Source organism: Pleurodeles waltl, chromosome 4_2 (assembly GCF_031143425.1).
Source record: "Pleurodeles waltl isolate 20211129_DDA chromosome 4_2, aPleWal1.hap1.20221129, whole genome shotgun sequence".
Classification (NCBI taxonomy): Eukaryota; Metazoa; Chordata; class Amphibia; order Caudata; family Salamandridae; genus Pleurodeles; species Pleurodeles waltl.
Window position 1 is genome coordinate 862,857,729 of NC_090443.1, and position 27,472 is coordinate 862,885,200.

Genomic DNA, 27,472 nt, shown 5'->3' on the forward strand with positions numbered 1-27,472 from the left:
AAAACAATCTAAGATGGAGTCGACGCCCATGCGCAATGGAATCGAAGTGGGAGGAGTCCCTCGGTCTCGTGACTCGAAAAGACTTCTTCGAAGAAAAACAACTTGTAACACTCCGAGCCCAACACCAGACGGCGGACTGTGCACAGCATGTGAATCTACAGCGACTCATGCCACGAACAGATGTACACTGGGTAAGTGACATTTTCCATATATTTTGAAACCAAGAACTTCCTTACAAGGTAAGCCTGTTTTTAAGCATAAATACTTTCCACTCGCAAAAATGGACACAGTGCAAATTTTGAGTTCTTGAATTTTAACTTGTGGGAGGAAAACAAAGTCAGTAAGCAGGTTGAGTTTTGTGACTTACAGAACTAATCTCCTGGGTTTAAGGTGACTAGTGGCCAAGGTCCAAAGCGGCACCCACAGTACACCTTCAGTGTCACGGGAGTGGTCGGGTCCAGGGTGCAAAACACCATCGAGTGCCCAATGCGTTCCTATAGAGATCGACCCAAGTGAACTGAGGCTGCAGGCTAGGACTGGGCATACTGTTTGGTTGAGCCACCAATTGGGCTCAGGTCTTGCAATGCTTGGGGACGTAGGGACAATATTGGTCTTCCTCTCCTTGGTCCGGGGCATAATGTTCTTGGACCATCAGTTGTCCGTCACTGGTGGAGGTCGTGGTGGAGGGGCACCCACAGAACATGCTGCAGGCATGTACTGGGGGGCCAGCAAGTGGGCTCAAGACTCACGAGCCTGTGGAATGCAGTGATATCAGTGGTCCTCTTCTTCTTGGGCCGGGGTGTCTGGGTGCAGAGATGCAGTGGACCGTTAGGATTACCGTCATTGTAGGTGCTCACAGTTGGAGGGGGCTGCACAAAGAGGCTGCAGTTGTCAATATGAAGGTCACAGTGGGGAAACCCAGATGGACTTTGCTTCTGGAGAGGCTGGGGACTCAGTTGGCATCATTGGGCCACTTCAAGACGGGCTGTGAGACTCAGGTGCAGTGGTGCTATCCAGTGGTGATTTTGGCGGTTCAGAGTCCTCTTCAGTGGTTCTTGGGTGGATGCAGGGGAGCAGCTCCGCTAATCCACGGGAGTTCCTTGTGCTGGAGTGAAGTCTGACAATCTTCTTGGGCTTTTGGAAGTTTGTCGCTTGAGGACGAGGCGTCTTTCTCGCAATGGTCGAAGTCCACCGGCAGGCTGGCAGAGTTGGAGCCGAGTCCGTCACGAATCTTCAGTTCTTGTGTTTTGCATCTCTTCAGTGTACTTTTTCAGCAGGTCAGGAGGTGTCGAAGTTCTGGGGTTCCAGAGTGCCACTTAAGTAAATTGGGGGCGTTACAGGGAGTGCAAGGTGGCAACCAGTGAGTTGCCCATCTTTAGGGGGGGACTACACCCTCTCTATGACCGCTTCAGTTGGAAACTGGGCATAACCCTGATCCTGGTGACCTAATTCCTTCCAAACCAAGATGGAGGAATTTAAAAATTGGTGTCCACTTCAGCTCGTGCACCTTAGGGGTGGGAGTGGCATGAAGTGGGCACACCTTCTAATCAGCCTAATTTTTCCACATGTCTTGCCACAGGTCAGGATAGTGGAGTTTGTCATCTCTGTCGTTTGGGTCGCATTACAAAGGTGGTTAGGTCTTTGAAGCTGTCTGGAGGAGGTGTCAATATCCCCACCCAGTGCAGGTTTTTGTCTCTAGCCTCTGAGAGCACTGGCTTTCAACTTAGAGTCTCAGGTGGCTAAGGTGGCTAAACTGGTTAGGACCAGCCCGTCAACACAGAAGTAGTTTGTAGGATTTTAGGGGGCATCTCTAAGCTGCCCCCTGGGTGCATGTGTTGGAAAATCCAAAACTGACATTAGTGTTGGGTGCACCAATATGATATGTTTGATACCAAACATCCCTTTCTTCAGTGAAGCCATCATGTAGCTGGCGAACTCATATTGACCAGTGTCCAGCACATTTAAAATGTCTTCCCTGGTCACTTACTATATCTGAGAATCGACAAAGACATAGCAGGGGCAGATCTGCTTGTGCTGATTTGCCCTCACATGCAATATAATGCACCCTTCCTTAGGACTGCAAGGCATGCTTTGTTAGGGGACATGGCACACAGGCTGCGTGCCATGTTTGTGTTTTTAGTTCTGTCTGCACCAAAATTTTGCAGCCTGTCATGCTTGGTGAGGGGTCCTTTAGGGTGGCATAATCTGTGCTGCAGCCCTTAGGGACCCTCTTTAATAGGTCCTAGGTACCGGGGTACCACTTACTAGGGACTTACAGAGGATGCTAGAGGTTTTGCCAGTCAGAGAAATAACTATGCAGTTTTGGATAAAGAGGTCTGGCTTTGGGACCTGGTTAGCAGGAACCCAGTGCACGTTCAGTCGAAATTACATCAGACACCAGGCAAAATGTGTGGGCTAACTATGCCTAAAAGGGTTCTTTACTACACTCGTCCTGCCTGTCTACAGATGATGCTTGCAGTTAACGGTAACCTACGAGCACTTTGTTTACCGTGCTCCCCTCTGGCCTTACCAACACCCCTCAGCTGTTCACCAAGGTAATGGCAGTGGTCTCCGCTCATCTGCACAGATCAGGGGTTTCAGTCCTCCCCTCCCTTGCCAACTCGCTGTTGAAGGTGGGCTCGCCAAAGACTGTCGTCTCCCAGCTTCTGACTACTGCGGACCTCCTGCATTCGGTGGTGTTCAGCTGTCCTGGACACAGTGTAGTTTCTGGCTTGTTCTCTAGAACGACGAGTCCAAGAAATTCATGATAATGATACTGATGTTTCAGCCTCTGCCCTGGATTTTGGTGAGAATGAGCCTGAGGCTGCAGGGTCTCATTGCCTCCTGCTTCGTGCTGATGACATATGCCAGATGGCATATACGCACTCTGCAGTGCGACCTGAAGTTCCAGTGGGGGCAACATCAGGGGTTTCTCTCTGAAACGATCAAAATTTTGGAGAGAACTGCACAAGATCTCCAATCGTGGTTCACAAACTGCGATTGGTTCAGAGGCAGATCCCTCTGCCTTCCCCAACCAGATCGTACAGTAGTAAAAAGGTGTCACTCCTGAGATGGGGCGGCCATCTGGGATGGGTAGAGATCAGAGGCATCTGGTTTCTGGCAGATTCCAGACTCCACATCAACCTGTTGAAGCCCTGTGCAATACGACTGGCATTGAATATAGTTCAGGTGTTCATGGACAGCCCCACTGCCATGTGGTACTGCAAAAGTAGAGCGGTGGGGTTCTGGACCCTTTGTCAAGAGACTCTGCGCCTCCGAACTTGGCTGGGACAGCAGGGCACATACCTGGTGGTTCAACATCTGGCGGGCTCTCTGAATGCCCAAGCAGACTAACTCAGCTGAAAATCCTTACCGGATCATGGATGTAGTCTTAATCTGGAGGAGGTGCAAGGTCTTTTTCAGCAGTGGGGAGAGGCTTGGTTAAATCTATTTCCCTCCACAGAGAATGCACAATGTCAGCAGTACTACGCGTTGGGGTTTCCACTGCGGCAATCGCTCTGAGATGCTTTTTGTCTCAAGTGGAACTCGGGCCTCCTATACACCTTTCCGCCCATACCATTTCTGCCCAGAGTTCTGAAGAAGATCACGAACAACTGGGCCCAAGTAATCCTTATGGCTCCGGACTCAGCCAGGAGAGTCTGGTAGCCAGAGATGTTGAGCATGTCCATTGATCCTCCGATCTGACTGCCCCTTTGGGAGGATTTTCTGTCACAGGAGGAGAGGGTTCTACTCCTTAACCTGTCCACCCTTTGCCTTCTTGCATGGAAATTGAGCAGCAGCAGTTGACATCTTTTGACCTTCCACCTGAAGTCTGTAATGTTTTCTTGGCAGCTAGTTCTTTTTCTGCCCCTCTCTCAGAGGTTGAGTTGTTTATACTTTTGTTGGCCCAGCAGGGCTCTACTGTGGGCACTCTCAAAGATTGTCTGCAATTTCTGCTTCTTTGAGGTTGCCTGATAAACCTTCCTTGTTTAAGTCCCATAGGTTTACACATATGTTTTCTCCATCCCTAGTCATTATGTCCTAATGAGATTTGAATTTGGTTTTGACTTTTTTAATATGCTCTCCTCTCGAGCCTCTCCACAATTGTCCTCTCAGGCTTCTTACTTTGAAAACCACCTTCCTTGTGGCCAGTACATCTGCCTGCAGAGTGAGTGAGCTGCAGGCTTTGTCATTCACGCCTCCATACCTTTCTGTCTATCCTGATAAAGTGGTGCTTTGCACTAGGGCCTCTTTACTGCCAAAAGTGGGTATGCCCTTTCATGTAAGCCAATCAGTTACCTTGTCTACTTTTATGCATCGCCACATCCCTCTAAGGAAGAGAAGAGACTTCACTGCCTGGACACAAAAATAGCGCTGGCGTTCTACCTTGATCATAGAAAAGAGTTCAGGGTGGAAGATAACTCTGTGTAGGTTATGTGGGTGTGAAGAAAGGTTGGGCAGTGTAGAAGCGAACCATCACCAGATGGGTTGTACTCTGTATAAAGATCTGCTTTGCACTGGCCAAGAGGAAACCTCATGAAGGTCTGTATGCTCATTCTACTAGAACCAAAGCGGCGACCACTGTATTAGGACACTGAGTTCCTGTCCTTGATATCTGCCAGATGGCCACATGGGCATCCCTGCACATGTTTATCAAACACTCCTTCCCGGACAGGTTGGTCGGGCACTTTTCTCGTTTGGTCCTGTAGGACTTTCTAGTTTGAGCTTGGTTCGCAGACCCTCCTCCGGGGATGGTATTGCTTGGATATCTATTCTAAGATAAGGAATCTGCAACTAGAAGTCTCTGTCAGATAAACAAGTTACTTACCTTAGGTAACGCCTTATCTGATAGACATATTCTAGTTGTACATTGTAGGAAAGCACCCTTTTTGACAAGGTTACCCCCCACTTACTGCCTGGTTTCTGGGACGAGTTACTGCCGGAATGGAGTGAGAGATTCTTGGACGTCTTCCCACAGATAGCTGTCCTGCCTCACGTTCTGAAAATCATCAGTAAGTTTTGGGTGCAAGCCATCTTGATTGCCTTTGGGACAGGAGAGTGCACTAGCCAGAGATGGAGCCTGACCATTTGCCCTCCAATCTGGCATCTGCTTTCAGAGGACCTCTTGTCTCAGTGGCAGAACAGGGTCCTGCATCTGAATCTCCTCAACTTACACCTCCAATCACGAATTTTGAACAGTGGCAGTTGGTTGCGTTTCAGTTGCCAATCAAGATAGTGAAGGTTGTCCTTGCTGCCAGACACCCATTTACATAGCCAATCTACACTGGTTGCAGGGACACGTTTGTTGCCTGGTTTGGTGCCAGAGACACCAACCGTTTGCAGTCCAAACTTTCTGATGTTCTCTTGTTTATTTTCTCCTTAGCCCAGCAAGTCCTTGGAGTGAGAAACGACCTAATAACTGCTTCGCCATTATTTGTTTCCTAGACGAACTGTTGATACAACCGATTTACACTACCTACTTGCACCACAAGTTGGTCTTGTGGACCTGGGTAGCTTTCCAAGTTAAAGTGGTGACGCTCCTCTGTATTGGTTAGTCAGTCACCTTTCCCTTATTCTTCGCTCTAACTCATCTCTCAAAAGAGAAGAGCAGCAATCGCCTAGATCTGAAGAAAGCATAGAGCTTTTACATTGAATGGACGAACGATCATCGGGTAGACAATCAACTCTTCAGTGGCTTCTCAGATGAAAAAAAAAGGTAGGGCAGTGCAAAAGATCTACTGTGCACTGGCCAACAAGCAGCCCCTAGAAGGGCCTGAGAGCCTATTCCTCTTGGGCCAAGTCCTCTATAACTGCTCTTTCCCATGGGGTGGGAGGTTGTTTAACTATTCAAGATTAGTCTCCCAGTTACATTGTCATAGGATATCCCGAGCCAAGGATTGTGCTTTTCAGCTCGTTACCCTCGCAGTAAGAGGAAAAAGGTCCCCAGTAGGACTAGCTCTAATAATACAGGTCAAACAATACAACACTAATTTAAATATATGAAAAATGCATTCATAAATAAATTCATTAATAGGGGATGTCACAGTACATCTACTGCCTGCCCCCTAAAAATTGTTAATTGATTCAGTGATCATCTGAGTGTGTTGGGGCAGCTCCTACAAGTTAGAAACTGGAGCCTCTAAGTCACAGGGACTACAATCTCTTGTTACCTTGTTTCAATATCATGTGATAATAAAAGTCCCTGTTCAACAACTAAAAGTATGGAATCCGAGATCAGGAGTGTCACCACTGGGCCTGTCTGAATGGTAGTGTCAGGTGATCTGTTGTCCCCGTTTGTTAATTTGCCACCACCTGTATTACTGTCAACAGTTAAGATCCCTGTCTTGCTAACTGCTTACATCATTTTTGTGGTCTGCCATTTTGTGTGTGATCTTAGATCTGTGTGTTGTCTTACTTTTCCCCTTTGCTTGTAGTCTAGTCTTGGCCTGTCTTGCTGGGACTGATGTAACCGGTCCAGGCCATGCTGCTGACTGCAATGTGAAAAAGTGGGATTTATCACCTAGAAATACCTTAGATTTCTCTAACAATAACGGTGTGTATGTGAGTTTCAGCTCCCAGAGTCTATTCTTACCTTCCTAAAAGCTTGTTCTGTGGTGCTGTACTGGTAGAGTATTGTTGGGAAAGATAACTATATCTGCACTTTCAATCTTGGATTATCCATCCCATCTAGTATGCTGTAGTATGGTGTCCGTTGTAATAATTCAGAAATTAAAGGTGTGGGTTGGACACCAGGCTTTGGTGACCAATCGTAGCTGTATGTGCTGGTTCAGCTAAGAAACCCAACAAAGCTATTTTATTTAGTCAATCTTCCAGAAATAACTTAGACATGAGCCTTCATCTTTCTGAGAGAGACCAATGATGCATATGTTGCTCCTCCTTACCCTTCCTTCTGCAACTTTTGCCAGACATTTAAGTAAGTGGATCCTTTCTTGCATGACCTCAAGTTTTCTTCTTGAGTTCCAGCACAACAGGTTTTATTGTTTCCAACTTCGTTTTCTCCTCAGACACCTTGTCTGCCATCTGTCAATTTTCATTCCAGAGCATTGCAAGTATATTGTATTGCTTCCAGTATGCTGTGTAACCTATCAGAGCTGCTGCAGGACCATCAGGAGGGGTCAATTTAAGCCTCCCCATCTTTTCTACCAAGTGTGTCACAGGTCTGCACAATTATGTGGCCCTAAATTGTTCTTGTTCCCTTTGTGTTCAGGTTACTCAAGCCTGGTGAACAGTCACACAGTAGGAGTTTCAATTCAGTGCTTTTGCTACGCCAAAACAGACTACTGTCACCATCAGATCAACTTCAAAAGTCTTCATCATAGCAGTGTCTGGTTGCCGTGCCCCTACGTTGTTGTAATGTGACAGCGTTCTTCTTGGCGTACTCATCATTCATAGGCATTATCTCACTAAAGTCCATTAGGGACCTATGCCAGGGTGTCCCAAATTCTCTCACCTCTATTGAGAGAGGGGCACCATTTGATCAAACCCCGCTCTGTCCTCTCATAGTGTGATACCAGTGTCCTCCCCTCTAAGCAGGCCCATGTAGGCACTTTACATTGCAGTTCAGCTCTGCTTCATAGATCATTGCAGTTCCCCTCACTGGTCACACTGTTCCAGTTGGAAGGATGGGGTAGGAGGAGCAGTGGACTACGCATTTAGACCCAACACACTCAAAAATAGAAGCAATTTTCGCCTCACTGTTACCTCAACGCGCCACACCAAGGTTCCTCGAGCTCTCATGCCACACTCTTCACATGATCCCGCTATCACCGAGCCTCTTCTTGGACAACCACCATTTCTTCCTGGACACGAGCAGAATTCAGGGCATGGCTGACATTCTCTACTGTGTCAGCCGTCTTGAGACACCTACATCCACATTCCTCCTGGATGCCATCAGTTTTTGTCCTCTGCCAAGGATCACAGATGTGCCAGATATTTCACTGATGTTAAGGGATAACGGGTAGAGGATGCCTGATTCACATCCTGTTGGTCATCTCATTGTTTGCCACCATCTTGCCTCCATTGCAAAGTGTTTTTCAAATGATTGGTCATGGACAATGAAACTATCTCAGTGACATTTTGTTTTCTGTTTTTTAATTCTTCCTATAATTTTACTAAAATGGGATTGGAAGATGACAATCATGAAATAGGTTTCTATATGGTAAATTGTGTGTTTATATTATACACATTGTTCATGCATATTTTGTTAATCTTTTTTGCAATATTGTTTGGTATTTTAGGGTAGAGTAATGTATATATGCCTGTAACACTACATCATAAGTTGTGTTAGAGCAACGTAGATGGGTCAGTGCTGTATTTTAAAAGATAATCTTACTGCTGTTCTATTGCACATATCAACTTCACTATTTTGTCACATTCTCATTTTTTTATTCATGTTCTTTACAATCTTTTAGCTTTGATGCACCATAGTAATCATGTGGACAGCAGTCGATGCTATCAGTCTGTTAAGTTCCTTGTCACCCTTGCCCAAAAGTAAGTATCAGTAGCAAAATTAGCAAATTGAAATGAAATAATGCTTATATTATTGTTGTATAATGCTTATATTATTGTTGTATAATGCTGTACACAGTAATCTGATGGATACTTCTAACTGCAGATTCCTCAACTTTAGAATATCCCAGGTGCCAGACCGAATCTGGACACTTCTCACAGCAGTAACTTGTGTGTGCTGACAGATAGTGCCATGTGCCTCCACTGCAACAGTGTATCACCCTTGCAGTGATGCAGAGGGGCCACATATAGATACCTGATGTCTGTTCCTTTCTTTCTGTGGCCTTAGGCATGTGTCTGGAGCTCTGCTTCCAACTTTGTCAGTACTCCGGTGAGCTATGTGGGAAGTCTCCTGCAAAAGACAACAGGATTCAAGCATTATCTTTCTGAACAAAGCAGATGTCTGTGACAGACCCACATGACTTGTGCTTTCAGTGACTGGGCTCTGGTCATAACTCCGTCATGTGAGAAATGTGCCCTTTATGCACCCAAAGGCAATTGAAGAGCAGGAGCAAAAACTTTTCAACACTAAGCATAAGAAATTGCATGCATAACAGTAGTCGTGCTCCCATTCCAATGTAAAGGCCGCTTCCTGTCATGGGCCGGTCCCACGTGAAGTTCTGTGCTTTCTCGAAGTCTTCAGGTAAGTTGAAGTAAAAAAATTACCAGAAGCTGAATAAAGCCAGTGGTCCTCGACCTCATGTTGCTACTCAACATAAGGTAAGAGATCACAAGGTCCACACACAAAGGGCTCCACCATCTTCACAATCTGATGTGGTGCCATAGTTGGGCCTGGCATGCACTCGGTTCTCCAGGCCACCGTTGACCCCATACCAAATTGCAGCCTTCAAGTAAGCCACACTCATGATACTTCAAACGCAACCTTTTGGCCCCATTGAGCCACTGGGACCTCTAGTCGCAGTTCAGAAGGTTGGCCATCCTCTGGTTTCCCCCCTGGGGACCTTGTTCCAGGCCAGTACAGAGGCAAGAATTTGTGCTTCCTCTCTGTTTACTTCCATGCTGCCCATGGATCTGATGCAGACACTAGTCTCTGACCCTGAACTGACACTGGGCCACAACAGGTCTATATCGTGTTATGAGAGTACCAGAGCACAAGTTTTCATTCAACCATATCCTGGATCTCCTCCTTAGCCCCATTTTTACCAGAGGCTGGGGTCCCTATTTTGCTCTGATTTTGACTCATTTCAGAGCATACAAAACATACCCCACAACACTGACGAGGAGGCAGCCAACAGTCTGCTCCCCCTCACTACACTGATCGAGGACTTGGATAAACCCAGAGAATGTCGATGGGCTATAGTCTCATAGACGGCATTCTTATATGCAGGAAATGGCTGGCTCATAGCTTGATCATTTTAAAGATAGTCATGCCAGATCACCACCCTTGGTGCTATTGTCACCAGCCTGCCAATTCCACCAGCATTACTGAATTTTTAAGCGTTACTCCAGTTGCCTTTTTTCCTAGCACTGTTAACTGTCTTAGCTGATGCAACAACTGGCCTTGACTTTTCGAGGTAGAGGATGTGGAGTTGGTCTAACCTGTTCACTATAGCAGGAGCAACATTCATTTACTTCCTCCTCCTCCTCTACAGCATCACCCATGCACTTTGCTTTGTCCTCGTAGTCAGTCAGCATGGGTCAGGATCTGACATTTCATCCATGGCAGGAAATCCATCAAATTAGACTGAAGAGTTTTCCAGATTGCTCATAGTGGCCAGGCCCTAACTTCCATTTTTTTCTCGCCTTATGATAACCCCCATGTCAGATTAGAGTGCATCAGGTCCTGCTCCATTTTAAATGCAGGAAGCCAGCATACTGCTAGCCAAGGGTGTGAATGCCATTGAATGCCTTTCTGAGAGTGAGCAAGTTAAAAATGCTCACTCTGGTACATATCTTATCATCTCTGCATCGTGTACTTGAAGCACATGCATTTTCATATATCGATCCAGTAGTCCCACAGACACTACATGTGTTCCAAGGTGAGGTCAGAACACTTCCAATTTACCTCTGTCCCGTGGGTGCTCATGAATGTGATGGCAGTGGTCTCAGCTTATCTGTGGAGGTCAGGGATTTATCTATTCTCATACCACAATGGCTGGCTACTCAAGGCAGACTTGTCGCAGTCAGTTGCAGACCTCCTCTGGATGACAGCTGCTCTCATGACACTTACCTGTGTCATGAGTGAGCCAGAGTCCCTCCTTAGCCCCGTGCACAGGATTCCCTTCATAGGCACAGTCCGGGATATGGTTGTGTTCAAGGCCTTGATATTGCCACAGCGAGTCTGAGACATTTAGGATATGACCGTTATGTTTTGGGCTCAGTCGTTCTCTGGATGAGGTTTCTTGGGTTTCTATCTTTGTGCGCCTTCATTGTCACATGCACCAGACACCATGTCTGGGCCCTGCAGTGGAAACCCAGGTTTCAGCGGGTTTTAAGAAGATCTTATGTTTTATCAACAGGGGAGCATTCTGCGCCCAGATCACTGTAACCTACGCCTTTAAGCGTGGGGATTAGGTGGTGATAGCTGAGTTCTTTTGATTTACCACCTGTAACAATGAATGTCGTTCTTTCAGCTAAATGTCCTTCAACTAAGTCAGTTTATTCTGTACTAAGTTCATGGTCTGTCATCTTGCTCCTCTAGAGACCAAACTTTGTTGTTTGTTTTCTCATTGGGCCAGCTGGGTCTTGCAAGTGGACATAATTAAGGGTTACATGATGGCCATTTCTGCTTTGTTTATCAGATCATTCTTCCCTTCTCAAGTTCCCCTGGTGTGGTGCACTTTCTGAAATATCTGTTTCACGTTTCCCCCTAATTTTCTCATCTCAGTTTCATCCTCACGTTCCTCATGTGAACACAATTTGAGCTGATGCATAATTGTTCGCTACAGCTCCTGACAATCAAACCTGACTTTGTAATCACTTCTGTGTGCCTTGAGTGACCTGCAGGGTGTTGTCTTTGCTGAGGACTTGGGCCACTTTCCAGCGAACAGTAGCATTGGCCTTTCATGACGGAGATTGTTACCCTACAGGTCTTCTTTGCTCTGTCAGGCCCCTCAAAAGAGGAGGAGAGGCACCAGCGATTTGACTTACACAGAGCCTTGAGCTTTGGTATTGACTGTATTAGGAGGAACCACCGCATTGATGTGCATGTAGGGGTGCACCAATTACTACCCTTGTGAAGCTAGAGGACTACTGCACACACAGTGTTGTGCCTATGATCTTGTTCATGCCTGCATACTTGCCCCATCTCTTCCTCCGAATTCACCACAGCAGCTCGATCTTCCACTGCTTCATATGGCTTGATGGTTCCTGCCACCGACCAACAAAGTGGATTAAATGCATAGCTCCTCAGTTTCCTGATCCCTGTTTAAGGCAGATGTTCCTGTACTGCTCCATTAGCCCACGGAGTGCCTGCCCTGGATATGTTGCAGGCTGCTACGTGAGCATTAGTGCACATTTACGGAGCATTACTGCCTCAACAGTCTGGTCACTGGAGATGGCATAGTCCAAGCTCGGTCCTACAGGACTTTTTAGTCTCAGCCATTCCACTTCTTTGATATCCATCCACATCACGAGGAATCTGCATTTAGAAGAATCCAGCCGAAAAACAAGTTACTTACCTTGGGTAATGCTATTTCTGGTTGGATACTCTATCTAACCGCAGATGCCTCTTCAGCATCCTACTTCCCCATTCTCTAAAATGTATTCTTTCCCATCTAAAAATGTCCTAAATTAGAGATCTGCACATTGGCGTGAACAATTGATTTTGGATGCGCCTGAGGGCATTGGTGGTGTCCAGAAAGACACGGACATCACCATGCTTGGGTAGCACCTATATGCATCTCCAGCCATCACTTCTGGGGCAGAGCGGAGTTGAAGCAGAGCCGCACAATGCCACCTATTGGTGCACAGGGGCTAGACTGAAAAATCTTCTGTTTCCAGTCTGGGAATCTGGAGATATTATAAAAGTAAGGAACATGTGGTTAGGTAGGGTTTCCATTAAAAAGATCTGTACCAAAGGTAAGTAACTGGTTCTTCTCAGACACTCCGTGGCCCACTTCCCTATCGAACTTCTGCTCCATGCTTCTTGATTTGTCAATTTTTCCCTCATACATATGTCCACTTTACTTTTGCCTGTTCATCCATGTCCACGAACACTCCTCCTCCCACTTATCAAGTCTCCACCTGGCTTTCATATGGTACAAATCACGTGTGTGTTTTGACTACTGAACCATGATGTTGTGATGCCAAGTGGAGAAGCTGCAAACAGGCAGATTTCATTTGGACTTGGCAACTTAAACCACATCAGATACAGAAATATATTTATGGATTTCCTTTGCATTAACAGTTAATACCCATTGTTGCCACCTGCCTTGATGTACTTTGGAATTATTTTTAACTAAGGAAAGGGTAAATTCATAGTAATGGATATCTGCAAGTACACAACGTCCCGGAGACCCTAAAATAATGACATATTGTAGGTTTCTGGAAGTTGTTTTATTGTATTGAATTTATTTCTTACTTTGTAGGTGCCCCGCTGCCAAGGAATATTTCAAGGACAATTCACACCACTGGAGTTGGGCTGTACAGTGGCTACAGAAGAAGGTAATTTTCACAAAATCATAGCAATCAGTTTGATCAAAGATAGTGGTTATGTAGGACCATCTTCAGAAATCCTCATAAGTCATAGACATGTTTCATTTCTTCATATTTTATTGATCTACCATAGAGACATTTTCATACAAAACTCTAGTAGCCACAAATGATGATCTTATTTTTTACAGTTGATTATTTGTAACTACTTCTAAGAATATCCTGTTAGGTTTAAAAAGGTTTTGCATTACTACATTATTTGAAATATTTTTTACCTGAGCTTGGCAGCTGGCACACTGTGCTTTACTAACCAACGAAATGTGAAAATGTTGATTTTTTTTTGTTTTTTTTTTTGAGGGCTTGACCTGCTGTGCTTTTTCCATGATTTGGAAAACATGTTTTTTTTTGGTAGATGATAATGTCCAGGATACAAATGGGTCTTGATCTCTTTAGAAGAGTCTGCATGATTCTGTCATGAGGGTATCGTAGCAAAATGTGATTTCAGAGATTTGGTATCTGGACTGTTAGGTGGTGGCTTCTCACTTCTCTTGTTTCTGTTGGAGCATGAGGTTCAATCTGTTTGGAGTCATGTTAATGAGGGAAATAACCAAAGCGATGAAGTGAGAGCCTATTAAGGAAACCTGTGCCTGTCCAGTAAAAGGATATATATGCAGTGCATGAAACCCTTAAATCTACTACAATCAATTAAAAAAAAATGACAAATGAGATTGTGTTGTAGTGAGTAAGTACCTTGACTGCTGAATCCTGTACTAATTTCACTTCTCTGTTGAACATTTCGCTAGATGTAGGTATGTATGATTGGCTTAACTCAAATTAGGTTGTACTAAAGTCAAGCCTGTGTGAATGATAAGGAGAAAGAACAGAAAGTGAAAAAACTCTTGAAAGGATTTGGGTGAAGGAATATTTTTCACCATTCTGAAGGAGGAGAAACAGCATATCCCAGATTAGATGTTTTTGCCACTTTTACAAGTAGGGAATGCAAGATGGTAGTTGGATCAGTCAAAAGGCCTCAGGATCGAATGTGGTACTGTCGGTACACAGACACATTTCTAGCTTGAATGGGTTTAAATTTATTCTTCTGATCCATCTGTTTTTTAATGAGTTTACCATAAATTGAGGCCTTCTTATCTAGAGCCTACAAGTGTTCTGTGAAGAACAGTGTGCTATTATATGACTTGATTCAATGATCTCAAGGGGCTTTCAACCCTCTCTTACTTCCATTTACTATATGTGCACTTAGTTTTCTTTTTTTTTTTTTTTTTAACAAAACTTTATTGCAGTGTCTGACAGTGCAAACATCAACCGTCCGGGCCCAGTAACACAATAAGCACATTTCTACACAATTAAAGAATAAAGAGGCGAATCGGGATATCAGTCTTTGTCATAGCAAACAAATTGATGCTCACACAACAGTAACAGTAGCAGTTCATCCCGGTTCAGGCGGTGACACCCCTTTACACCTTCCGTTCCGCCCACGCCCCTGCCCCCTGATCTCGCATATCATATGATTCCAGTTGCACCCGGAGATCTAATAACATATTCACTTATTCAGCACTAGACTCACCCTACAATGAGTGCGTAAGATAAACACTTCTGCTGGCTTTCCTCACGTTCATCGTCTGGTGATGGGGAATGTAGGAAGCTGGCTCTCTATATAGTGCACGGAAATGAAGTACACTGTGCAGAAAGTCCAGTGGAACCCCAATTGGTATTGCAGAGAGAAAAGTAGATAGGACTAGTGCTCTATTTGAGGTAGTGTGGATTAGCAGTTAGGCTTATCATAGGGTAGTGCTAAGCATTTGTTTTACTCACAGAGGCAATACATGAGACACACCCTCAAAGAATAAATCTGAGACCAATTTAAAAACAATTATTTTTATATGTTTCAAACCCAAGAATCACATAATCAGATAGGTAGACTTTCAAGCATAAATACTTTGCAGTTTCAAAAATAGAAACAGTGCAATTTTCAAAGTTCTCTCAATATTATCCTCTGGAGGAAAAACAGTATTTAGCAAACACAGGGTTAACAACGTTGTAACAAGCCAATCTCAGGGGAGTTAAGGGAAGTACCGGGCACTGATCGGAACCACATCAACAGGTGGCACCGGGGCAGCTGGGTGCAGAGGATGCAGTAAGGCGTGGGGTGCCCAATAGTTTCCTATGGGAGATTGACCCTGTGACAAACAGTCTGCAGGCTCTGGCTGGAAAGCCAGTCGGGGACAACAGAAAGGTAGATAGTAGACTTGGGGCACTCAGGGATGTAGGTGCACCTTTGGTCCGCCTGTTCAGTGCCCAGGGGCGACGGGTACCAAGGTGTCTTGGTTTTAGTTTTTCTCTTCAAGGATCACTCGCCGTCAGGGTGTCCTGTGAGTTGAAGCTGCAAGTGTTGTGGGAGAGTCCAGCAGGGGTGGACCCAGGGTGGACTCGAGTTCGCAGGAGCTGGGGGACGTTGTTGGCACTGATGATCCACCTCAGCTTGGGGTCAGGGGTCACGAATACAGTGGTTGCCACTGATGTCAGATTTTCTCTCTCCACAAGTCTGTGGGAGAGGGGGCCTGCGAGCAGAGGCTTCAGGCGAGTTGGATGAGTCCAGGAGAGGTGACATTCGGGGGGGACTCGGGCTCAGGGCAGCTGGGGAGGCCTGCTGGCACCGTTGGTGGGCTTCTCACCAGGTTGAGGTCATTGGGTTCAGAGGTAATTTCAGGTTTCCAGGCTGCAGAGTCCTCCTTGGATACTTTGTTACTGAGCGCAGGTCTGCTGCCCATAGGAGACTACGTTTTTTTTTTTGCTACTTTTTTGTTGGTTTTTTTTTTTTTTTTTAATAGAAGGCAGTCAGGCTTCTGGGTTTCTTGAAGCTGGAGCTGTAGCACATGTGTAGGAAGCTGGCTCTGTATAAACTATATCAAAATGAGATATAGTATGCAGAGAGTCCAGGGGTTCCCCTTAGAGGTTGATAGTGGCAATAATAGATAACACTTATGCTCTATTTGTGGTAGCGTGGTAGAGCAGTTAGGCTTATCAGAGGGTAGTGTTAAGCATTTGTTGTACACATACAGGCAATAAATGAGAATACACACTCAATGACTTAACTCCAGGCCAATAGTCTTTATATAGAAAAATATTATTTTCTTAATTTATTTTAGAACCACAAAAGTCAAATTGCAGGTAAGTACATTAAATGTAAGGTACTAGGCATAGGTAAAGATAGGACTTTGAATTAAAACAGTAATGTACACAGTTTGGCATAAAATGGCAATAAGTTATTTTAAAAGTGGATACAGTGCAAAATCAACAGTTCCTGGGGAAGGTAAATACAGGTTAGTTTTTGAGGTAAGTGAATCACTTAAAAGTTCAGTCTCCGGGGCATAGGCAGCCCACCGTTTGGGGTTCAAGTTAACCCAAAACACCCAGCACCAGCAACACAGGGCTGGTCAGGTGCAGAGGTCAAAGAGGGGCCCAAATAACATAGGTGCCTACCTATGGAGACTAGGGGTGTTCCAGTTCCAGTCTGCTAGCAGGTAAGTACCTGCGTCCTCCAGGAGCAGACCAGGGGAGTTTTGTAGAGCACTGGGTGGGTTCCCAAATAGGCACACAAAATACACCCTCAGCGGCACAGGGGCAGCTGGGTGCAGTGTGCAAACAAGGCGTCTGGTTTTGTATTGAAATCAATGGAGGGACCTGGGGTTCACTCCTATGATGCATGCAGGGGACAGGGGGGCTTCTCAGGCTAGCCACCGACTGGGCAAAGGTGAGGGCCGCCTGCTGGTCACTACTACACCGGTAGTTAGTTCCTCACGGGCCTGGGGCCTGCAGGTGCAGTGCTTCTTCCAGGTTTTGGGTTCTTTGTTACCGGGCGGTCGGGGTCCTCTGGATTCTCTCTGCAGGTTTCTTCTTGTTGCTTTGGATAGAGCCGCTGTCCACAGGAGTTTCGTGGTCCTTTGGAATTGCAGGGCAGTCCTCTGAGTCTGCAGAGGTCGCTGGGCCCGCAGGATGCGTCGCTGTTGCAGGTTCTTTGAATCTGGACACAGGCCGGTAGGGCTGGGGCCACAGCAGTTGTTCTCTCCTTCTCTGTGGGGTTTTCAGGTCAGCAGTCCTTCTTCTTGTTAGGTTGTCGGGAATCTGATTTCCTGGGTTCAGGGTCCCTCCTAAATACTAAATTTAGGGGTGTGTTTAGGGCTGGAGTGGCTACACCCTCCTTGTGCCTCCTAGCTTTGGGGAGGGGGGCACATCCCTTATCCTATTGGGCTAAATCCTCCATGCCAAGATGGAGGATTTTCTAATGAAGGGGTCACCTCAGCTCTGGATACTTTAGAGGCTGTCCTGGCTGGATTGTGACTCCTCCTTGTTTTTCTCATGAACTCCTCCTGACTTGCCGCCAAAAGTCATCTCCACTAGCTGCAGTGCCCTGGGGTGTTGTAACACCAGGCTTGAGCCTTTGAGGCTCACTGCCAGGTTTTACAGTTCCTGCAGGGGGAAGGTGTGAAGCACCTCCACCCAGGACAGGCTTTGTTCCTGGTCACAGAGTGCATCCCCATTTGGTCAGAAACTAGTCTGGAAGTGGCAGGCTGGCAGAGACCGGTAAGCCTAGCACTAGCAGTTGGGCTGGCATGCAGGGGGCATCTCTAAGATGCCCTGTGTGTGCATTTCTCAATAAATCCCACAATGGCATCAGTGTGGATTTATTGTTCTGAAAGGTTTGATACCAAATGTGGAGTTCGTGTTTGACAAAACTCCCAGACCATATACTCTTTATGGCTACCCTGCACTTGCAATGTCTAAGAATTGACTTAGACATTGTAGGGGCATAGTGCCCATGCAGCTATGCCCTCACCTGTGGTATAGTGCACCCTCCCTTAGGGCTGTAAGGCCTGATAGAGGGGTGACTTACCTATGCTACAGGCAGTGCGTTGTGGGCATGGCACTCTGAGGGGAGTGCCATGTCGACTTAGTATTTTTCTCCCCGCCAGCACACACAAGCTGTGAGGCAGTGTGCATGTGCTGAGTGAGGGGTTCCCAGGGTGGCATAATACATGCTGCAGCCCTTAGAGACCTTCCATGACCACAGGAGCCTTGGTACCAGGGGTACCTTTTACAAGTGACTTATCTGTGTGCCAGGGCTGTGCCAATTGTGAAGACAAAGGTACACTTTTAGGGAAAGAACACTGGTGCTGTGGCCTGGTTAGCAGGATCCCAGCATACTTTCAATCAAATCTGGCATCAACAAAAGGCAAAAGGTTAAGGGGTAACCATGCCAACAATGGCCTTTTCCTACAACATGTCTTATGGTGCAGAGTCCGATGAGATTAGCAGGAAGGATAGAAGGGCTGGTAGGGGTTCAGCTGCTTCTTCTTCCTCTTCTTTTGCACGGTCAACTCTTCTTTGTTCTTCTTCTACATAGGTAGTTAGGATCTGAGTTCTAAGGTTCATGGGTGTCACCTAAATACTAAATTTGGGATGTTACAGGGAGTGCCAGGCGGTACCCAGTGGGCTGACCGCCTTTACGGTGACTACATCTACATACGACCACTTCCTCTGAGAAGTGGGCATAACCCTAACCCTAGTGGCTTAATTCCATCCAAGCAATATGGAGGAATTTGAAAAGTAGTGTCCACTTCAGCTTGTCCACCTTAGGGGTGGAATTGGCAATAAGTGGGCACTCCTCCTAACTAACTAATTTTCCAGCCTGTGCTGCCGCCAGAAGTGTGGTCAGGACAGGGAGTCAGTCATCTCTGCCATCTTAGGAGACCTGGGTTGCATTTCAGTAGTGAAAAGGCCTTTAAAGCTCCCTTCCCTGGAATGCCCATCCTGATCTGGACGAGGTGTTATCACATCCGCCCAGAGCATGAGTTTGTTCTGGCCCTCCGAGAGCACTGGCTCTCACCTCGGGCCGGAAGTCAGTCTAGGGTGACTGCGCTGGTTTAGACCAGTCAGTGAGCACACCAGTAGCTGGGGAGGTTTTCAGGCGGCACCTCTAAGGTGCTCTGTGTGTGCATTTTGTAATAACTCCATCACTGGAGTCAGTGAGGGTTTATACCAAACATTCCAGGATTCAGAGAAGCCATCCTGTAGCTCAGGAACTTGTAATGATCAGTGTAGGAAGTTGGCTCTGTAAATACTATCTCAAAGTGAGAGATAGTGTGCACAGAGTCCAAGGGTTCCTCTTAGAGGTTGATAGTGGCAAAATTAGATAATACTAATGGTCTATTTTGTGGTAGTGTGGTCGAGCAGTAGGCTTATCAGAGAGTAGTGTTAAGCATTCGTTGTACACACACAGGCAATAAATGAGAACACACACTCAAAGACTTAACTCCAGGCCAATAGGTTTTATATAGAAAAATATTATTTCCTTAATTTATTTTAAAACCACAAGATTCAAATTTTAGGTAAGTAAATAAATTGTAAGGTACTTCACACTGGTAAGTATAGAACTTTGATTTCAAACAGTAGTATACACAGTTTTGACAGAAATGGCAAAGATGGCAAATAGCTATTTTAAAAGTGGACATAGTGCAAAAATCAACAGTTCCTTGGGGAGGTAAGTATTGTTTTTTTTTTTCTTTCAGGTAAGTAAAGCACTTACAAGTTCAGCCTCCTGGGCATAGGCAGCCCACCGTTGTGGGTTCAAGGCAACCCCAAAACCACAGCACCAGCAACACAGGGCCGGGCAGGTGCAGAGGTTAAAGGAGGGCCCAAACAACTTAGACGCCTATGGAGAACAGGGGTGCTCTGGTTTTCAGTCTGCTAGCAGGTAAGTACTTGCGACCTCAGGGAGCAGACCAGGGGCTTTTGTAGAGAACTGGGGGGGACACACAAAGGCACACAAAACACACCCTCAGTGGCACAGGGGTGGCCTGGTGCAGTGTGCAAAGTAGGTGTCTGGTTTGCCGTAGAAAATATTGGAGGGACCCAGGGGGGTCACTCTGGCGATGAAGGCAGGGCACAGCGGGGCTTCTCGGGCCAGCCACCTACTGGGCTAGGATGAGGGCGCCTGCTGGTCACTCCTGCACTGGTAGGTGGTTCCTCGGTCCTGGGGGCTGCGGGTGCAGTGCTTGGTCCAGGCGTCGTGTTCCTTTGTTACCAGGCGGTCAGGGGGAGCCTCGTGATCCTCTAGGCAGGCGTCGCTGTGAGGGTGCAGGGAGGTAGACTCTGGCTGCCCATGTCGTTGGAGTAGCCTGGGAGTCCTCTCTGCAGTGTTGGTTGTCCTGAACCCCAGCCGGCGTCGTCGGGTGCAGTGTGTGAAGACTCACGCTTCTGGCGGGTAGTTAGAGTCTCTTTAAAGTTGTTTTCTTTGCTGCTATTTCTGGACAGAGCCGCTGTCCTCGGGAGGTCCTTGGTCCTTTTAGGTGCAGGTCAGTCCTCTGAGTCCTCAGTGGTCGGTGGTCCCGCTGGATGCGTCGCCGTGCAGGTTCTTTGAGTCTGGAGACAGGGCCGGTAGGGCTGGGGCCAAGTCAGTTTTTGTCTCCGTCATCTCTGCGGGGCTTTCAGGTCAGCAGTTCTTCTTCTTTATTCAGGTTGCAGGAATCTGATTTCCTGGGTTCAGGGACGCCCCTAAATACACAATTTAGGGGTGTGTTTAGATCTGGGGGGCAGTAGCCAATGGCTACTGTCTTTGAGGGTAACTACACCCTCTTTGTGCCTCCTCCCTGTGGGGGAGTGGGGCACATCCCTAATCCTATTGGGGGGAATCCTCCAAAACAAGATGGCAGGGGTCACCTCAGCTCTGGACACCTTAAGGGCTGTCCTGACTGGTGGGCGACTCCTTGTTTTTCTCATTATCTCCTCCAGACTTGCCGCTAAAAGTGGGGGCTATGTCCGGGGGGGGGGGGGGGCATCTCCACTAGCTGGAGTGCCCTGGGGCGTTGTAAAAGGAGCCTGAGCCTTTGAGGCTCACTGCTAGGTGTTATAGATCCTGCAGTGTGGAGGTGTGAAGCACCTCCACCAAGTGCCGGCTTTGTTTCTGTCCCTAGAGAGCACAAAGGCTCTCACCCCATGGGGTCAGAAACTCGTCTCATTGGCAGGCTGGCACAAACCAGTCAGTCCTGCACTGAAGGATTGGGTAAAATACAGGGGGCATCTCCACGATGCCCTCTGTGTGCATTTGTTTTAATAAATCCAGCACTGGTATCAGTGTGGGTTTATTATTCTGAGAAGTTTGATACCAAACTTACCAGTGTTCAGTGTAGCCATTATGGAACTGTGGAGTTCGTTTTGACAAACTCCCATACCATATACTTAATATGGCCACGCTGTACTTACAATGTCTAAGAATGCCCTATGACACTGTAGGGGCATATTGCTCATGCAGCTATGCCCTCACCTGTGGTATAGTGCACCCTGCCTTAGGGCTTTAAGGCCTGCTAGAGGGGTGACTTACCTATGCCACAGGCAGTATTTTGTGTGCATGGCATCCTGAGGGGGATGCCATGTCGACTTTGCCTTTTTCTCCCCACCAACACACAGAATCTGCAATGGCAGTGTGCATGTGTTAGGTGAGGGGTCCCTTAGGGTGACACAGCACATGCTACAGCCCCTAGGGCCCTTCCCTGGTCACAGGGCCCTTGGTACCACTGGTACCTTTTACAAGGGACTTACCCGTGTGCCAGGGGTGTGCCAATTGTGGAAACAATGGTACATTGTTTGTGAAAGAACACTGGTGCTGGGGCCTAGTTAGCAGGGTCCCAGCACACTTCTTAATCAAGTCAGCATCAATATCAAGCAAAAAGTGGGGGGGTAACTGCAACAGGGAGCCATTTTCCTACAATCAGTGTCCAGCACATGCATTTAAAATGTCTTCGCTATGCACCTACTATGTCTGAGTCGACAGAGATATGGTAGGGGCATATCTGCTCATGCATATATGCCCTCACATGTGCCTGGCTGCACCTTGCTTTAGGGGTGACTTACACCTGGCACATGCAGTGAGAGGGGACGAGGCACACTGGTGTGTGTGACAGATCGTGATTTCAGTTTAGCCTGCACCAAAACATGCAGCCTGCAATGGCAGCACTTGTGTGAGTTTGGTGAGGGGTCTTTGGGGGTGGCACACTTGGTGCTTCAGCTGTCAGAGACATTCCTTTGCAGCCCAGGCCCTAGTTACCCTGGGGTACCATTTACTAGGGACTTTAAGTGGTAACTAAAGAGTTTACCAATCATGCAAAACAACTGTGCAGTTTTGGGAAAATAAATCTGGCACTGGGGACCTGGTTAGCAGGGACCCAGTACACTAACAGTCAAAGCCACATCAGAAACCAGGAAAAGAAGTGGGGGGTGACCACGTCAAAAGAGGCACTCTCCTGCAGGGAACAATCGGGGGAATTGGGTTCGAGGCAATCCACTAATTGGTCCCATGCTTGGGCCTTGACAATTGACTCGTGGCCTCTCCAATCAATGGTGATCTCCCCCTTCGCTAGAACCAGGACCAAGTCCAGAAATCTGGTGGTAGTTTTATGGTGAGTGGGTCTGGGGAATCCCACCAGTAAGCAAGCAAGGGGGCGTGTGGGATCATTCTTTGAGTAACCTCATTGATACAGTCCAGAGACTCCCTCAAATAATTGGCCGCCGGGGGCAGGACCAGAGCATGTGCAATAATTCAGCACCCTGCTCGCCACACCTAGGGCATGCCGCTTCAGCCACTCAGAATAGCCGGATATTCCTACCAGGCATGAGTTATGCCCTTTTAATTTAATTCTGGCATTCCTAGGGACCGTGTGGGTGTGTGTAAGTATCTTAGCCCACTCCGCTTCAGTGAGTGGATGACCAGTATCGACTTCCCAGTTTTTGCGCACATCCCCCAAGGGTGTAGTAATATTGAGTCACAAGGCCTGGTATAGTCACTGCCCTGGTACGTCCCGTTGGGGTGCATAGAAACTGACAGCATTTGTGATGAGTGGCTTCAGCTGCACCAGGTCTCCAGAGGTCGTGCAGAGTCGCAACCCCTGCCCGACATAGTAAGAACTGACCTCTCGGTATTTCAAATTTGGCAGAGAGGTCATCAAAAGCTCAGAGTTCCCCATTCCTGTAGAGGTCACCAACCTGGGTCACCCGTATGCAGTCTACTCTGTAAGGCCCCTCAGTGCCACTCCTTGAGTCACCTGCTCTAGGTCCCTCAGTGAAAGGTCACGTGAGAATGGCCTGCCAGTGCGCTGGAGGGAACGCCGTCACCAATGCCAAACAACCTGCAGATCCATGGCACCCTCCTGCGTTGGTCGCCTGGGGTTTAGAAGTACCTTGTATAGTATATGGAGGCTCTGTACTGTCCCGACGTTGTCCTCTCTGGGCCCCGTTTGTGAATGACTCCACTGGGTAACCCCTGGAGCTGCGCTGCCCGGTAATAGGCCTTGAAGTCCGGTTCCGCTAGTCCCCTCTTTTGCTGTAATCTGGCCAGCATCACTCTGCGTCTGCATATGGGGCAGCACAGTCAGTGATAAGCTGTCTCCAAGCCCTGATACGATGCGCCAGAGTGTGCCCCACTAGCCAGTGGTTTGACTGCAATGGCGAGCAGCAACAGGAAAACTGGTCAGCCCTGTTGATCCCCAGGCCTACGAGTTAAGATTTTGGCAATACATTTGCCTGTGTGGACTCCGTGGTAGGCGCAGAGTACAAGAGTGAAGTCCAGTAGGCAAACCCAAGTCCTTACCCTTTTTTCGCTAGTACTTGGTAGAGAAAATCCTATTGAAGCCGTTTTCTGTGTCAGTTGCCACAATGACTGCCTTATGTTTATCTGATATTACCTCTTCTAGGATCGAGAGGAGCCTACAGATATTTTGTGCAGTTACACACTGGAATTACCCCAACTTGATCGATGTAGATCAGATTGGGCATCAGAAGTAGGAATCAGGTGGCCAAGATCCTGTTAAGTATTTTATAGTCTATGTTGAGCATGAACAGAAGTTGGTATGCCCTGACATTCTGCGCGGGGATGCCTGATTTTAACAAAGGGATTACCAGCACTTCCCTTGTAGAGGAGGGCAAATGGGAGCATACAGCTCAGCTAATTTAGGTGTTAATTCTTCGGCGTCAGCTGCATAGAATCCCGCAGGAGGCCATTGATCCCAGGAGACCTGCCTCTCGCCATGGCTTCAATAGCCACACGCACCTGCTGAAGTAAAATGTCTTCTCATAGAGCATCAGCCTCCCCTAGTGTAATCGATGGGAGGACCACTGGTTCTACAAAAGCATCTGTCAGTTGGGGGTGTAACAGTGTAGTATAATATTCCTTAAATCTACCATTGATGCCGTCCTAGAGTATAAAAGTAAGGCTTTGAAGACGTGGCTTTTCAAGGTCTAACTTCCAATTTATTTTTAGTCTTTGATGCTACTGTTTCAATTTCGAGCGCTGAGAGGCCTTCGGGCAGCTATGCGCTAAATAAATTCACGTAACATAAAAGATCTCGCCGAGTTCATGGTCCACTTCTAAGATTAAGGATCCTTTGGATGTTGGGTTAGTCAGCCAGGCCAGGAGGGTCCCTGCTTTGTTGCGCCCTGCATGAGCTCAGATCATGTATTCTCGATAATTAAAGTTTCTTAGTATGAATCGCTACCTGTTCCCTTCCATCCAACACCTGCTGCTTCAGGCCCTGGTTCTCAGGCCTCGCCAGTTCCAGGTCCCGTAATTCTTTCTTACGGATTTCCACTTCTCCCACCAGCATATGCTATACACCTACCACCTCTGCTATTCATCGCCTTCTGATGACTGCTTTGAATGTGACCCATTCAATCAGGGGCAGGCAGTTGTGACTTCGTTTTAATTTGACCTTAATTTTAATTTAGGGATTATTTATTTTGTGACTTTTTTGTTCTTTGATGGGATCCTTGTTCAGATCTGTCTCTATGCCTTAATTCTTTACTGGTTTTTGAAGCTTTAAAAAACGTTACGAAGCTCAGTGGGTGTATAATTCTCAGTTTGAACCTGTGAAGAAGTCTCACTTCTGACTGGCCATCACTCAGATTAAAACTGTGAGCTTCTGATGCTGGATAGCTATAATATACTTAGCCCTTACAAGACTGAATAAGGGGATGAAGAGCCACATTAAAACAGAGAGAAAGAGCAAATCTCTGTTGAACTAAATCTAGTGAAGTGTGTTGACTAGGCTCTTTGGTGTCACTCAGTAAATAGACTTTGACCTTACCAGTTTTGTACTGATGGAGAGCCTTCTCCATCGAGGGACTGAACAAGTTATTTAATTGAGGGAGAGATCGATGACTTTTAAACAGGCCTTTGGCTTCAGGTCCGAGGATTTGATGCATGACTGCCAGTGCATGGCAGGACCAGAGCTTCCAGTCTTTGCTGCAATGTCAGTGAGGTGCTGGGACTGCTGCAGTTTTTAAAATGTATAGAAAATCACTTGCTTGTTTACTCTGTGATACCAGCATTGTAATTAAGTAACATAAGCAAGGTGTTTGGGGTCAAACATCAAGAAAAAGACCTCCGGGTGCTGCTTTCACTGGAAAATACTGATACAGAAAAAAACATTTAAGTTGATCATTTAACTTATTTATCTTTCTTGTGATAGGTAAAGAGAGAGAAAGGGCAGTTTACTTTGCCGTTCTGTAATGCGATATGAATGAATGATTAGGCAGTGTGTGTATGTTATGCACTGAAAGGCTTGCCCACAGCCTAAATACATGTTAAGACTGTTCTACGATGACAAATTAAAACAAATACTGGGGCATTAAAGCAATCCAGGTGCGCTGCTCATGTGTGCCTTTAAATATTGAGTCAAAATACAATTATAAACAGTCTTCTGTATCATATGTTGGTCAGGCTTTTAAGCAATATGTAATATTGAACATGGTTCAATATTATCATCTGACAGAGACTTCTAGCTCCAGATTCCTTACCTCTGAATTTCCCTGGCGTCATACTGGATCCGGAAACATTTGCTTGAGCAATACACCTGTGCACACCATCTAGTGGCTCTGTTCTGCGTGGCGTTGCAGCATCGGTGGCCCCGGATGTGATGTCATGGTCACCTATATAGGTGGCACCCAGGCACGTGGACTTCAGTTCTTTTCTTTCCGCACCAGTTAGCGCAGATCCAGGGATAGTTACCCTGCTGTCGTTTTTTCACAGGCTTTTTTTCAATGTTTTGACGATAATTTTTTATAAAGTGCGTCGAGATGTCATGTAGGAAGGTGGGATTCAAGCTGTCTGTTGCCTGTCACCGCTCCATGTCAGTTACCGACCCTCATCTTGTCTGCCTATGGTGTCTCGAGTGCCACCATGACTCGAAGACCATGACTGCTGGGCCATGGCATCCAAGGCTTTGAGGGAGCATTCCCTGAAGTTGCTTGCAACCTTGCAGTCAATGCCATTCGGCGCGACTCCTTAGAAGGTCACTTTCCCGGTCGAGGAGAAAGTCGCAGGACCGTTCCAAGAGCCCCAAATCCTCTTCTTCCCACTTGAGGCCCTCGACGCACTCAGGAAAGAGGCACAAAAACAAGAAAAAGTCTAAACGGGCTTCGACTTCACCTCGTCTGTCGGCCAACGCGATGAGTTCAGAACATCAATATTCCAGGCACAATTCTGCCGAATCAATGCCAGGTCCGACTCAGCCCAAACCCCCATTTCCGGGAGCCAGATCGATTCCTGCTCAGGTGAGACTTTTATGAGGACCGCACATTCGAGCGGGCCAACTCCTCTGGAGTACCTTCGGGCCTCATGGGATCAGAGGAGGCCCGATCAGGGTCCGTGGTGGTGGCTCCGATGGGGGCTCACGGATCCGGACCAGCACCAATCGTACCCATGTGACCTTCTCCAGCACCTGTCATGACTGATGCTCCCGATGTCATCTGCGGCGCCAACTCCATTCTGAATCCAGGTGATTCAGAGCCAGAACAGCATCACACGACTGCGCCTAAAGCTGCCTTTAGCCTTAGCATTATTTTCAACAGCCAGGCAGGGAAGAGGTTTGCGAGGGGTCATGGACCCATTAGAACACCAGTTAGAGGGTCTAGTACGAGGCCTCTCGGCAGCCCTCATCCACCAACTTCCTTTTGCCCCTTTTGTGACCACGGAAGGGCGTACCACCGCGCCAACACTATGCAAGCCTCTGTCGTTCGGAAACTTCCCAAGCTATGCAAAGAAGTGGGTACGGTGTCTTCAGACCTAGAGGGTCTAGAAGCCAAAATTTGTCCGCCACACAGCCCCCAGCAGCTGTACCCTCCAAGCTCTCCTTATTTGAGTCTGCAGAACTATGTTTGCCCAGCTGGAGGGAGAGTTGAACATCATCTCCTCCAATGGCAGGCCATTGGATCGGAATCTTGTTTTCTGCAGACAATTTGAAAGGGCTATGACATGCCTTTT

At 47.0% G+C, this 27,472-nt stretch overlaps 1 protein-coding gene across 2 annotated transcripts in view; it reads left to right on the forward strand.

Moving 5' to 3' along the window:
• USP24 (ubiquitin specific peptidase 24) overlaps positions 1–27,472 on the forward strand; it is a 1,409,949-nt gene that overhangs the window by 1,307,600 nt on the left and 74,877 nt on the right. For both annotated transcript variants that reach the window (XM_069232604.1, XM_069232603.1), the window contains exons 63-64: positions 8,433–8,511; positions 13,080–13,155. In XM_069232604.1, the coding sequence (XP_069088705.1) occupies positions 8,433–8,511; positions 13,080–13,155 (155 nt within the window). The remainder of the gene's footprint in view (positions 1–8,432; positions 8,512–13,079; positions 13,156–27,472) is intronic.